Source organism: Clinocottus analis, unplaced genomic scaffold, assembly GCF_023055335.1.
Source record: "Clinocottus analis isolate CAN_PGR_092001 unplaced genomic scaffold, fCliAna1.0.p SCAF_11, whole genome shotgun sequence".
Lineage (NCBI taxonomy): Eukaryota > Metazoa > Chordata > Actinopteri > Perciformes > Cottidae > Clinocottus > Clinocottus analis.
In genome coordinates, this window is record NW_027175832.1 from 9,056,890 (window position 1) to 9,071,363 (window position 14,474).

Consider the following 14,474-nt stretch of genomic DNA (forward strand, 5'->3'; position numbering starts at 1 on the left):
TCTAACGCATTACATTTCATGTAACAATCATTTGTAACAGACCCAAATTGCAAAATCACAACCAGCCGTGATTTGAGGAGGGATAAAACCGTCATAATTATACGGGCTTAAAGATTAATCCAGAGGTAATTTTATGTTTTTAGGCTAGCTGTATCCTCCTGTCTTTATGCTAAGTTAAGCTAACCGACCCACCAGCCCGTTAGCGTGCGTGCGAGTTTACATTTAACCTGGTGGAAGCAGTCTCAGTGACTAAGCCTGCACTGTCCCGGATCTTTCCAGGTCAGGGAGATGCTACGAATGCGAGACTCCAACGGCGCCCGAATGCTAACTCTCATAACGGAACAGTTCATGGCGGACCCCCGGCTGTCGCTATGGAGGCAACAGGGCACCGGCATGACGGATAAGTGCCGGCAGCTCTGGGATGAGCTAGGTAAGAACGGTCAAAAGGACCCGGCATCTCCGGGTGCATGTGTCTGTGTGCCTATGTGTCTCTCTTCACAGCTAATCTTGCATATTACTGGACCCATCAGCCGAATATCTCTTCTGCTCATTTATCACTTAATGCTCAAGGACCTCTCGTGGTTGCCATAATTCATAACTGCTTCAGAAGCCCGAGAGGGCGTTCCAGGCCTCTGCCGGGGCCTTAAAGTTGACATCCATGGAAAAAAAACATTGTATCGTGTCTCATTTTGAGCATTAATTCCACGCCCTAATATGTTTAGAGCTACTAAAATTGCGCAAAATACGAGATGAATGCATTTGTTGTCTTTACTGTACGGGAGCCCGGAGGGACAATTGAGTGGCATTCAACTCGACTTTGGTTCGGAAGGCAGAGATTGGCACTCCACTGAGTGTTTGTTTATGAGCGTTTCAAGACATCACTCACTTGTAGGTCGGACGGCCTGAAGGGCCCAGACAAACCGGCGGTCAGCGTGTCGGCTCATCGCTCATCCAGTCAGTGAGCGTTTTGGCCATCTCATCAGCGGCTTTTCCATCCTCCCGCCTGGACCACCTCCTCCTCCTCTTCCTCCCCTCTTCGCTGCTCCCTCTGCACAGGGGGAAGGAGAGAAACGGTTGCTGATCAATACAGCTGCTCGGCTTCTCTGCAATCAATCTTAGCATTTAGGAGGTCAATGAGAACGCTTCCTGGGTGAGCGAGGGAGATCATGACACAGACGGGGACAGCAGCCAGACGGGCCTGATCACTTTCCTTAGAGACGTCTCCAGACGGGTGACCCCCAGGTCGAGATCTGCGCATGTAGAGCAGAGAGGGTTGACTGCGGAGTTTAGGCATAGAAACATGACTGCAAGCATATCTTAGCCACAAATAGTCTGTTGTCTTCCCCCGCTATATTTCTGATTCAGCCTTGGTGAGCTTTCTTTAGTAATAGATCAACTGTTTAGTTGACGAAATATCAGAAACATAATAAAATGCTCTTAAAGCGTTTTCCCGGAGCAGAAAACCCAAAGATATTGAATTTATGATCATATACAACACAGAAACTCCTCAACTCCTCACATTTGGCAGTAACAAGAGAGTGTATGAAACCGAATATATGATCAAAATTAACTTCACAGATCAATTAATCGACTCCATCTTTTGCTTGTTGGTTTTTCATTTTTTTATTTTGTGACTCTGCAAAAAGGATTTCTGTTAAAAACATGGAATGAAGAGATGCTGCCAGCTAAAAGGAACCGCTTCCTGAGCATCCCCACCTCTGACCGCCCCCTCCTTCTTTCACCCCAGGTGCATTGTGGGTGTGCGTGGTGCTCAACCCCCACTGTAAGAGCGAGGAGAAAAGCGGCTGGCTGAAGCAGCTGAAGAAGTGGGGCGACCTGGACGTCTGCCCGCTGGAGGACGGCAACTACGGCAGCGAGCTTCCAAACATCACCAACGCTCTTCCGCAGAGCAACCTGGCACAGGGTCAGCACCAACACACACACACACACACACAGAACACTCACAAATGAAACACTTACACACTGAACACACATGATCACACATGTCGCGACTCTATCCATGACTGAGTAGCCGTTGTTGTACTTTTGTCTCAGACTCTCTGTCCAGGCCGAGGAGGTCGGTGTTCAGCCGGGCCGTCGAGGCCTGCGACCTCCACTGGCAGGACAGCCACCTCCAGAGGATCATCAGCAGCGACCACTACATGTCTCCGTCCTACCAGAGAGAGGGCGAGAGCCTGCTGTTCAACCCACAGGGCCTGCCGCTCTGGCTAGGTGAGCCCGAGTGGGACGGGTCTTTTTTTTTTTATTTGACTCCTCAGGAAGTCAGCGTCCTCCTCGGTCTCGATATCTAGATGTTCACTGAAACTGAAGAAGTAATTCTTGGCTGAGGAATATAGCATGAACCTTTTGCATCATATCTAGTAAAAACAGTCAGTGTCTCTGTGCCACATCCATGCACACACGATCTGTAATGCCGCTGAAAGCTGAACACACACACACACACAGTAATTCTGCTGATATTGAGGCCAGTATCTAGAGTAAGCAGCTTCCAGCTAAGATCTGACAGATTTTGCAACTTAAGCCAGCTATCCGATGCACACTGGCGTTCTGCTGAGACTGCAGTGTGTGTGTGTGTGTGTGTGTGTGTGTGTGTGTGTGTGTGTGTGTGTGTGTGTGTGTGTGTGTGTGTGTGTGTGTGTGTGTGTGTGTGTGTGTGTGTGTGTGTGTGTGTGTGTGTGTGTGTGCGCGCATGCACCAGCGTGTTTGAAATGAAAAATGCCTGTGTTTGTGTGTGTGTGCAGCTGTCCTGACTGCACCTTCTCCCACACAGACCACGTCCCGACGGCGTGCGCTCGCGTCGACGCCCTGCGTTCCCACGGCTACTCCCGGGAAGCACTGCGATTGGCCGTGGCCATCATCAACACGCTCCGCCTCCAGCAGCAGAGACAGATGGACATTTACAAACACCAAAAGAAAGGTAGCACACACACAAATTGTATAGTGTTGTATTGTTTTGTGGTTAAAGTTTGAAACTGTAATCGGGACGTCTTCCCTCTCACTCGCCTCCTCGCTCAGAGCTGCTCCAGAGGGGTGTGACTTCCACCACCAACCTGGAAGGCTGGGTGGGTCATCCCTTGGACCCAATCGGCTGTCTGTTCGTCACGCTCACCGAAACGTGCCGCGTGGACGACGACAACACGATGGACACAGGAGGTATGAAGATGTGCCGCTGTTTCAAAGCAGCAACATGTATAGAGACGCTTGAAAGAAAAAAAATATCGTTTTTTACTGCACGTAACATTTAGAAGCTGTAGACCAGCAACTTCCCTGTAGAATTTACAGTATTTGTCAATTGAGTCTGGTGGCGGAGAGGAGTGTTGGGCCCTTCAGCAAAAGGCTATGACTACTCGAGTTGTGTTGCAATCTTTTAGCCCTGCAATGTATTTTGCATGCTGTTGCAGACCAACAAACTGTCTAGTTTTCTACCGCGCCTCCGGTCTTGTATAGAAGATCATAAGCAGGCTCGTCACGAGTCGAGGTTCAGACGTGGAAAGTGTTCAGTGTCTCAGGGTTCACTTCGGTCTCTACGGGCTCAAGAGCGGAGTCACTGAAATGTATAGTTTGGCTTTCAATAAATGTCTTTTCTTTTACGTTGAGATGACATTTTGACACAGCTCTTTTCATGGTGAACAAAGCTGAGAACAAGCTTCACCTCCCATTATCAGCAGCCATTAGTGATGAGTGCTGGTCAGAGCTGCAGCAACCTGATGATTTATACTGGCAGGAAATGAGAGGAAGAGGCAGCGAGACTAAACAGGTTTCAGGAAAATATTATTCAGCCATGTGGAATGACTTATTACTTTAAAGGTATCAGTTATTGACACATACATAGATATAGATACAAATGAGATATATATTAATGTATATATGTACTCAGGCTTATTTGCACTTCATGATGAAGAACAACAAACCTGATATTATTCTTTTCAGTCTTGCAAGTGGTCCCATTGAATTATGTTTCTTCTCTCTTCCATCTATTGTATTTCCCTCGACTCAAAGTCAATGGCTTTTTTAAATGGGTTTTTGGTTTAATGTCTGAAATAAGGTGTGTGGACACGCCAGTCAGTTTGTGTGGGAGTGGCTGCCTGCTTCACTTGTGCTGCTGTATGGTTAAAAATGTTCTATACATTTTCAAGTTGTGCATTATTTTAATGACACTTCACTGACGTTTCTTTTTTATCTTTCTGTTTTATGGATCCATTGTTATAAGTGTTTTATATTTTAGAGCTATGAAACAGGTGTGTGTGTGTGTATGATTTAAAATTATTCCTCTGTTGCGACACTATTGGCGCGACTCTGATGTCATTTACTGTCCACTAAACCTAAAAAGTAAGCTAAAGCCTTTCGCCAACCAGGACTCCTTTAACACGAATCACGGGCCAAAGAACTAATTTGCCTAAAAATGTGCAAAGAAAAATAAATAAAAGTGCATTTCACCAGCTGATGTGGTGCTTCACCAGCTGATGCGGTGCTTCACCAGCTGATGCGGTGCTTCACCAGCGGTGACCCGCTAGACAACAGACTCCACGCTCCTATATTCAGGGGGCCTCTTATTGTGCAGCAGACGTGGCCATAAACTCGCCAGAGTGTGTGTGTGCGTGCGTGTTGCAATCCATCACCATTTTTTTATTTCACACCAACCTTTTTCCACCAATGGCCGTTGCAACAGAGCAGAATAGGGGTTGGGTTTTCTCATTGTCACCAGGCCACAGGGAGCTATTGTCAACCCAAACAATGCTGATCACTGGCACACTCATTGGTGCGAGTGTGTGTGTGTGTTTGTGTTAGCGAGAGAAGGAATGATTGTCTTCTGTTGTTTTGGGAATTTGAGAAGAGTGGTATGACTGTTCAGTGTGTTTAGTGTGTGGGGGGCCGAGTCACCATGATATATTTCCCTCTGGATGACAGCTGGGAACATCTGTTATAAGGCGTGAAGTGGGGGGACGGTGGCAGACCCTGTGTCGACGAATGAAAATGCAGTTATCCCTTTTTATCTTTTCAACAGCCCATGGATGGAAGAAAAAACAAACAGCACAAATGAGTTAACGCTGGGGTTAAGCCTGTAAAAATCTGTTTCTACGTTTCCCTAGATTTCTACACTCGCATACATCCATAGAATAAACGGGATTGAGGGGATCTATTGCTGGGAGGGGATTTAGGCAGAGTGATGGGATGGCTAGAGACAACAAACGGGCACCAATCAACAGCTGAGGCTCTCGTGGCATCTGTTCTCACTTATAGCTGTCGAGCATCCGTTTGTAGGGCTAGCAGCCGTCGTGGATGCCGCATTTGTGTGATGTCACACAAGCTTTGCAGTTTTCCAAATGCAGGTCGTACCAAGTGTAATTTCCCCAGCTCTTTTACATGCTGCAATATTCATTCTCTTAAAACAGTACTTAGGTTTACTTTTACAGGATACATGAAGGAATACGTCCTGTTAGCCGAAGCACTGTAGGTTTGAACGCCGGCTACGTACCAGCTTCAGTGAACTGTTTAAAAAAATGTGTTTATAAAATATTGATTTGTGTACAATTTAGATGATTGTTCTGCCCCGAAGGCCTCGTGCTGTCACTGATAGAGATGGGCAGCAGAATGAGCTCAACACACATGTGGCCGATAACTAATGGCAGACCAAAAACAAATGGACGTTCCAATTCTGATTTGAACGCATCTCTTGCTGGGGTCACTAAATGCTACTTCTTTCTTTCCTCCCTTCCCACCTCTCAGAAGGTGACCCCAGGCCTCCGGTCTACCACCACGTACCCGTGTGGGGCAGTCCCGACGCGGGGGAGTCCTACCTGACCTTGGCCTTAGAGGTGGCTCTGATGGGGATGGGCCAGCAGAGGATAATGCCCGAGGGCCTGTACGCTCAGGATAAGGTACGTAGTCTTAAAAAAAAATACACACACACATGCATATGTTTTAATAATCCATACATTCAAACATAATCCAGGTTTTACCTCCTTTCTAAAGAGAAAACGGTAATGCTCGCATTGGGTATCTGATCTGCGTTTGTTGCTCGCTTCACATTAAAACAAGCGGTGTGAGTTTTGCTGGTGTAGACAATGTCACCGCCACAGAATCACTATAATTAAACGTCTGTGCGAAGTAATTGCCATGCAAAAAAAAAGAAAAAGAGAGGAAAGGTCATAGCATTTTTTTTAAATGAAAAAAGAGCTACCGCACCTCCATTGACTTTGTATTGGGATTAATTCAAGAGACATTTCTTTCTATGGATTGTAATCTGCTGTAACGGCAGACACAGAATCCCCTCTTAAAGAAGTATTTAAACCTTAAGATCCAAAGTGCTACATTATTTTCTCTCTCTAGTTCTAAATCATAGTTCTAGAAACCTTGTATCCTTGAGCAACCAGATGTCACTCGCACGTTGATATAAAAGGATCCAATTGTTCCTCAAGTCATGTGGATCCCACCACAGCCGCCACAATTCTTGTCCTTCATTTTTCATTTTTCCGCGCCGTCCCGGTGCATAACAACGTGTGAATTGCGTTCTAGGTGTGTCGAAACGAGGAGCAGATTGTTGCAAAGCTTCAGGAACTGGAGCTGGACGACCTCCTGGTCCAGACTCTCCGGAAACAGGCCATACAGCTGCTGGAAGGTATGCCGACCACACCTTTCTGGCCTCGTCGCACTCTTACGCGTTATCGGGAAGAAAAAATAAAACTCTCTTTCTCTCTCGCCCCCCTCCCCCAGCCGGCCCGTTCAGTGGCCTCGGCGAGGTCATCCACAGGGAGAGTGTTCCCATGCACACCTTTGCCAAGTACCTCTTCTCTGCCCTGCTGCCGCACGACGCCGACCTGGCGTACAAGGTGGCTCTCCGTGCCATGAGGTCAGTATGAAGCGCGTTCAGCTGCCGGCTTATGAGGTCGAAGTTCGCACGCGGCGCTGCTACAACTCCTTTATGAGAGAGTTATTTAAATATTTATATTACACTAATATGTTTGAATTAGGGCCACCTTTAAGTTAGAAAAAATTCCTTGTCATGTATAAATCAGCTGCGGCCACTGTGGAATCGTCCCTCGGTGGACTTTGAACTTTCGCTGAAAGCTAAAGACGGTGGTGAACAATGCAGACGTTGTTGTGTGTTTCCACCAGGCTGCCGGTGCTGGAGTCCTCAGCGGGCTCCGGGGACGTGGGCCATCCCCACCACGGCATCTCCATAGTTCCCAGCAGATACCCGCGCTGGTTCACGCTGGGACACCTGGAGTCCCAGCAGTGCGAGCTGGCCTCCACCATGCTCACCGCTGCTAAAGGTACCGCTAACACGGCCGCGTTCACGTGGATAATCGTCAAAATGTCCCCCTTTTTTTTAAAAATATTTATTTGATTTTGGTTGCGTGCAGGTGACATGTTAAGGCTGCGGACGGTGCTGGAGGCCATCCAGAAAAACATCCACTCCTCTTCTTTAATATTCAAGCTGGCCCAAGACGCCTTTAAGATAGCCACACCCGCAGACAACCCGCCTGACATAACTCTGCTCAATGTGGCACTGGAGCTGGGCCTGCAGGTAGTGTGTGTGTGTGTGTGTGTGTGTGTGTGTTGCGCGCGTGTGTGTGTGTGTGTGTGTGTGTGTGTGTGCGTGTGCGTGCGAGGTATGAGGGCAAGTCATCAATTTTCATGAATCATTTAACCACAAAAACGTAAATCTGAGCACCGGTCCAAACGTGCAACAGTTCCCTTGAATGTGTGATTCGCGGGGGCCTCTACGCCTCTACGGCCTCGCGACAAATTACCAGAGGAAACATCACAGAGTGTCTCGCCGTTTCTCAAGTGAGAGGAAAAACCACGTAATTAAGCCTTTTCGGCTCCGCAGTAAACATGGAAGAAGGAAAAAAAAGCTAATCTTTCAGATCATCAAGGCAGCGGCTTCGCCCGCCTCCTCCCCGCGCTGGTAGTCAGCGTGTCGGCTGGATTCCTGTCAGCAAGAGTGCTAATAAAGTGCTCACAGTGGAAGGGTCACAATTAGTCGTCTGTGTAATTTACGAACACATTTTGGGACGCGTCTGTCATCACTGGAGACAGCACAGCACGCCTTGTGCTTCAAACAGTTCAATTATGAAAATCACACATTTCATGTTCACTTGTTTTGCAAAACGTACGGATGTGTTCCAATTGTTTTGTCAATAATCTGGAAACAGGAAGAGGAAAAACCGCATGTAGTGTGTGTTCCTATTGCCGTTAACGTGTGTGTGTGTGTGTGTGTGTGTGTGTGTGTGTGTGTGTGTGTGTGTGTGTTTGCGCATCGCAGGTGATGAGGATGACTCTGTCCACATTAAACTGGAGAAGGAGAGAGATGGTCCGCTGGCTGGTAACCTGTGCTACTGAAGTCGGTATGTGAGGCTGTTTCACACTCACACACTCACACACACACACACACACACACACACAAAACACACACACACACACACACACACACACACCAGTAAAACAGGATTCGTGGTCTAATCATACAATACTACAATACTACAATCAATGTTTTTCCTTCAAGTTAAGTGTGCTGTCTATAATTAGCTCCAGCGGTGATGTCACACAATAGGTGACCGTTCTGATTCATTTGGGTTTATGTTCAAATCCAATCAAAGGTGTTCAGCCTTCTCGAGAACAACGTACACAAATGTAAAAGGAAAAAAAAAAGAAAAATGAAATGAACACCAAAAAACGAGGCGGGTGTGTGGTACTAGTCCTGGTGCCACGGCTACCAAGACATCAACGACGACTGCTAAAATGTGCGGATGCATAATAAAGGGAAACTATGGGCATTTTATTAAAACTTGTGCATGTTGCTCCCATGGTCTAAGACAATCACAGAAATATGAGTTAATAGAAATGAACAACTCTCTCCCACAGCCAGAGACTAAAGTGCTGACATTGTAATTTGCGATGCCATTTATGGAGCTGCTACATAGACAATGAATGTGGAAAGCTGTTATGGATAACACTGAGAGCAGCCAGTGGGAAGGTGGGGGTCGTTGAGTTTATGGATATATTTTCTTTTTGTTTCACCGCCGAGAACACTATAATAGAATAAAAGCTTGACTGGGCATTAAAAAATTTTTTTTAAAAAAAAACACCAAATCAGTCTCATATTTAAGCAATAAGGTTCGAGAGGCAGTACTGTATCTACAATAATGTACTGTTCATGGGTGTTGTTAGGCAACCCTTGAACAGTACATTGTTGTGGCAGGGTGGAGGATGACACATAGCCACCGATGAAAATAAGTGCTCTCGCTGCTTCTGTCCGTCTTTTCTCCGTTATTTCTCCCCTCCATGATGTTTAAAGAACTTGGCTCACGTCGGGAAATTGCCGACGGTGATTATCTTTCACTGGAAATCAGCACTATTTTGTGATCAAACCCTTTTCGTTCCTCGTCTTCGTTTCCTGTTTCGCGCTCGCTCCCTGCTAATTAGTCTGCCCTCAGAGTGTTAACTAGTCTCTCTGAGCGTTAACTAGTCTGCTCTCCTGATCGTAAGCAGTATCAATGTGTGACTGTACAGCAGGAGCAGGGACCACAAACACATCATTCGCCGCTGAAAGTCATTACCCCCAAAATATCAAAGTTTACACGAAACATGTGTAAACTATTACAGTGTGTACGTAAACAGCTAGGGCTTTTATTGTGGAGGGGAAACGGAAAAAGAGGAGGATTTGTTTGAGTGAAAAGGGAGACAAGAATAAAATGGTTGCCGTCTTGTCTTACCTAACAGAGCAGCGAGTTATTTTATTATTATAAAAGTATAGGCGCAAGAGAAACCCCCGCTACACGTGTTTGGTAAATGTCAAGCTGGAAATGACAACTAACGGTCGTGCAATTTAAATCTACCTGTTATTTTGAGTGTGCACTGATATGAAACGCTGGTTAATGTAAACAGGCTGTACAGTACTTTATTGTCTGAATAAACTACACCCTGACTCAGTCTCAACCAATCAGAATGCTTGATTTGATCTACCCGTATTATAATTATTGTCTAGGCAGCGGCTCCACAGCGAGCGTTCCTAAGCTGTGGAAAGAACACGTTGTCATTCTTTATTTCGGTGGTTTCCCCTTTTTAAAGTTGAGAACCACAAGCCCCTCCTCTAACTCAGCGGTCCTCAACCTTTTTTGCGCCACACACCGGCCTTCATGGTGTGGCCGATCAATACGACGTAATAAAATAATACGACCGGCATAAAAATATATATAAAGTGCATGAAAGTATAGAATTAGTGGGAGCTCACGTGATTTACCCTGTCTCTCCCCCCCCCCCCCAGGTCTGCGGGCGCTGGTGAGCATCCTACAGAGCTGGTACACCCTCTTCACGCCGACCGAGGCCACCAGCATCGTAGCGGCCACCGTCATGTCCCACAACACCATCCTGCGCCTCAGCCTGGACTACCCGCAGCGCGAGGAGCTGGCCAGCTGCGCCAGGACGCTGGCGCTGCAGTGCGCCATGAAGGACCCCCAGAACTGCGCTCTGTCGGCGCTGACGCTCTGCGAGAAGGACCACATTGCCTTCGAGACGGCCTACCAGATTGTGATCGACGCGGCGTCCACGGGCATGACGTACTCCCAGCTCTTCACCATCGCGAGGTACATGGAGCACCGAGGATATCCGCTGCGCTCCTTCAAGTTGGCCTCGCTCGCCATGGCCCACCTCAACCTGGCTTACAACCAGGACACGCACTCGGCTATCAACGACGTGCTCTGGGCCTGCGCGCTCAGCCACTCCCTGGGTAAAAACGAGCTGGCGGCCATCATCCCCCTGGTGGTGAAGAGCGTGCACTGCGCCACGGTGCTGTCCGACATCCTGCGGCGCTGCACCATGACGGCGCCGGGTCTCGCCGGCATTCCCGGGAGGCGGAACTCTGGGAAGCTGATGTCCACAGACAAAGCGCCGCTGCGGCAGCTCCTGGACGCCACGATCTCGGCGTACATCAACACCACGCATTCTCGACTGACGCACATCAGTCCGCGGCACTACGGGGAATTCATAGAGTTTCTGAGCAAAGCGCGGGAGACTTTCCTGCTGGCACAGGACGGACACATTCAGTTCGCCCAGTTCATAGACAACCTGAAACAGATCTACAAGGGCAAGAAGAAACTAATGATGTTGGTCAGGGAGCGCTTCGGCTGACCACGCCCCTCCCCTTACAGGGACCCTCTTCTTGGGAAATAGTTTGACTTATTTGTTTCTATTTAAGTTTTTTTTTTATTCCTTGTATTTTTACTTCTTATGTTGAGCCATTTGTTGACTAAGTCTTAAGTTTTTGTCCTGTTTTGTTGTTTTGTTTCTTGAATGTGAACCAGGAAGTGTTCGCAGTACATCGCTCTGCTTCATTGAGACTGCAAAAGTGGGGAAAATGGCTCAAAATGTCCAAGAAACAGAAACTAAGCATTTTCACCCTCCAACTAATGTTAAATCTAGTATGAAAAAGTCAAAAGATTGTGATGGGGGAACAAAAGGAACTTTTTTTTTTTTGTGGTGGCACATGACGATGTAAAAACCAAAAGATTTCATTGGATGGGTTACTTTACTTACTTGGAGCCAGGAGACGCTTTCAGCTGCGGTTAAGAAGAAGAAGAAGAAGAAATGGTTTTCAAAGTGGAAAAAGACAACAACAAAAAAAACACTGAGGTTAGAAAACGTGCATAGTGTTACCGCCATACCTCGACTGTATTATTTGTCGGCTTTAACTTCTCAGTCAAAAAAATTGGCCCTGTGTTTCATTCAGGGCATCTTAGCGTAGAGAGAGCAGAATACAGAGCTCCACGTGGGGAAGACGTTGGCACCAACAGGTTCATGAACCTGACTAAAGGTCCAGCTCCGCCCCTCCACGCCTGCCGTCAGTGTTTTCAAATCCTGAGTGACACCACTCAGACGGTTCTAGCTGTGTAGGCACAAACATACATATATGTATTCAGTATATCTCTTATTAACGGTGACGATACTCAGCTGTGATAAAAGATAGACGGGTGTCTCAGTATTTCCATCTTTAGAGCTTTGTACAGCTTCTGTGTGGCCAGAACCTTTGAAATCAATAATGTCTAGTCGTCAACTTACACTCTCTAGATCGGGATTTAGTCAATAAGCAATATTAGGCAAGCCTGTGCTTCATTTTTTAATCACTTAGCGGTGTTTCACCTCCTTGTGTTCTGTTAGGAAGCTTTGGAACATACTTTGGGACCTTGTTGATCCCAGCGTGAACTCTGCCTGTAGCTCAAGTCTCTTTTCCATCTTCAAGAACCTTTTCACGAACCCCGAAGTAAGGCGCCTTTTTAAGAGGAATCTGGGGTAGAAACCATGACCAACATTGGCACCAAACGCCCTGGCAGATAGTACTTTTTACAAATATTACTCGGGGTGACCTGTGCAGCACTTGTGGCCGATTAAATAAGCACTATTTAAATGTAACAGTCAGGATTATCTGAAAGTACTGTGGCAGCAAGAGGTGAACAGTAATAGACATATTGGACTGATAACAAGGAACAAGTTCTGCCTTGTCTATCTAGAATCAAAAAGCCTCCCAAAATATATATATATTTTTGAATTTATAGTAGAACTAGGCTTATACCACTTCCACACATTTGCACCAACTAATATTGTTACATGAACAATAGATCAACTGATGAGGCGTAACGAGAAACATTTGTTTTTAGTGACAAAGAAAAAATTATTACCACCCAACTCTACAAAGCCTTTTAGCAATTTTTTTTTCAGCCTACAAAATGTACCGCTTGCTGAAGTCTTGCTGTGCTTGCCATCTTAGTTTTCAACGCAGCAGGTAGCTGTGGTCAGCAAAGAGAGCTTGCGGCTAGCCGGAGGACTTAGCGCAGCATTTAGCTTCTGAAGAGCCAGTGGAGACCAAAACGGAGCTAAAAAGTGAAAGCACTATTGACCCACATTTGCTTGGTGACCAGAAACACAATTTTAAACAAATACTCATGTTGCTCCACCTCTGCCAAATGTGTAAATTAGCATCTCTTTGCTAACACGGTAGCAACCGTGTAAGAGGATGTATGTGTTGTATTGTGTTCTTAGCTAAACAACTAAATCTGAAAAGATTTTTAAAAAACACAGTAATTGCAGTAATTGCACCGTTTCCACAATATGGCCACGGCGTAGATAAACATGCTCAAGTTGATCCAGGATTCCTGTGTTCCTCCAGTTCTTTGGTCTCTCAGAATGGAGGAGAGTCTCCAGCTACTAAACCACTTCCCAGTGGGAGCTACTGGTTGTGATCCTTCTGGACCGGAGTTTAAGGGTTAAAGATACACGGCGCAAACGCGGGATGTTTTACGACCTGGTGACTTAATCGTGCATATTTGAAACCACATGCCTCGGCACAGGGGAGTTTCTTTTGTTGTTTTTGATTTGCATATGAGGGATGTCCACGCCCCCTTTCTTTACCCAGTGAAAGTGCTGTTGGCAGGTCACGCACAGCAAGAGCTCACCGGTCGGACTAAACGTCATCGTACAAGCACTTCACACAAATACCTCTATAGTACGTTCCTGCCTTGCTTCAGCGTTTATTGTATCGATTGTTTTAGTACCTTTTGTACATCCGAGTTGGAACCGCAGACACTCGAATGCAGCAGTCGGGCGGACATTTTATTTTTTTTTGAACGGAGGAACATTTTCTTGCCGGCTTTTACATTCCATGAGAGCTCCCTTTGCGCACTCCCCGGGAAGTAGTCAGGCCCAATCTAAACAAACGCAGATAGAAGAATGGAGGACAAACACACACACACACACACACACAAATATGGAAAACTGAGAAGAAGAAAGAAAAGAAAGGCTAAACTCAGTTCTCAGGGACATCACTTAAAGAAACAAAACAAAAAGTAGTAGCATTAAGCATTTAAGATATTGTAAATATGAAAGTGTCAATTCAGAAAATTGTAAAGTTATAATTATTTATGGCAAGTATGTTATGTGTTTGTTTTCACTTTATTTTGATGTTGGTTTTCCTTTTGGCGGGGGTGTACTTGAACAGAACAGCAGTTTTTTTTTGTAAGAGCAAAGACTTCAAGGCATTTCTCAGGTGCTCCTGTGTGCATTTCTTTAAGATATATTTTTTGTGCTATAATAGCTACTATTATTTGTATTTTTATTGATTTGCAAAGACAAAAAAAAGAGGAAAAAAAAGTCTGTTTTCTAAAAGAAAGCATGTTCGGAGTTGATGGCAACGAGGGAGGCGTCCGTTTGTAAACAGATCCGTACTAAACCTGACTATGCAGAACCACTTGGGGGTCTTGTCGCCTCTTAAAGACCCCGCCCCCTCCCAGAACTTAAAGGTGTGGAAGAAGAGACTCAGTCGACTGAACCACTATTAGAGAGGGGGTTGGGGGAGGGGGGCAGCATGCTTGTATTGGGACAATGCGCAGTAGCCGGCCTGCATACGCTGCAACATTTAGAGGGAGGGGGGGGGGGGAGTGTATGATGGAAAATGCCTT

The 14,474-nt window shown here is 46.2% G+C and overlaps 1 protein-coding gene across 1 annotated transcript in view; it reads left to right on the forward strand.

The window, feature by feature from the left end:
• The window catches only part of zswim5 (zinc finger, SWIM-type containing 5), a 55,643-nt gene that overhangs the window by 40,368 nt on the left and 801 nt on the right, over nt 1-14,474 (forward strand). Inside the window, exons 5-16 of the mRNA XM_068570934.1 lie at nt 280-430; nt 1,748-1,924; nt 2,056-2,232; nt 2,792-2,938; nt 3,037-3,174; nt 5,749-5,900; nt 6,538-6,640; nt 6,736-6,871; nt 7,138-7,295; nt 7,386-7,549; nt 8,291-8,372; nt 10,292-14,474. The exon at nt 10,292-14,474 is cut by the window's right edge and continues 801 nt beyond it. Of these exons, the coding sequence (XP_068427035.1) occupies nt 280-430; nt 1,748-1,924; nt 2,056-2,232; nt 2,792-2,938; nt 3,037-3,174; nt 5,749-5,900; nt 6,538-6,640; nt 6,736-6,871; nt 7,138-7,295; nt 7,386-7,549; nt 8,291-8,372; nt 10,292-11,154 (2,448 nt within the window). The 3' untranslated portion in view covers nt 11,155-14,474. The remainder of the gene's footprint in view (nt 1-279; nt 431-1,747; nt 1,925-2,055; nt 2,233-2,791; nt 2,939-3,036; nt 3,175-5,748; nt 5,901-6,537; nt 6,641-6,735; nt 6,872-7,137; nt 7,296-7,385; nt 7,550-8,290; nt 8,373-10,291) is intronic.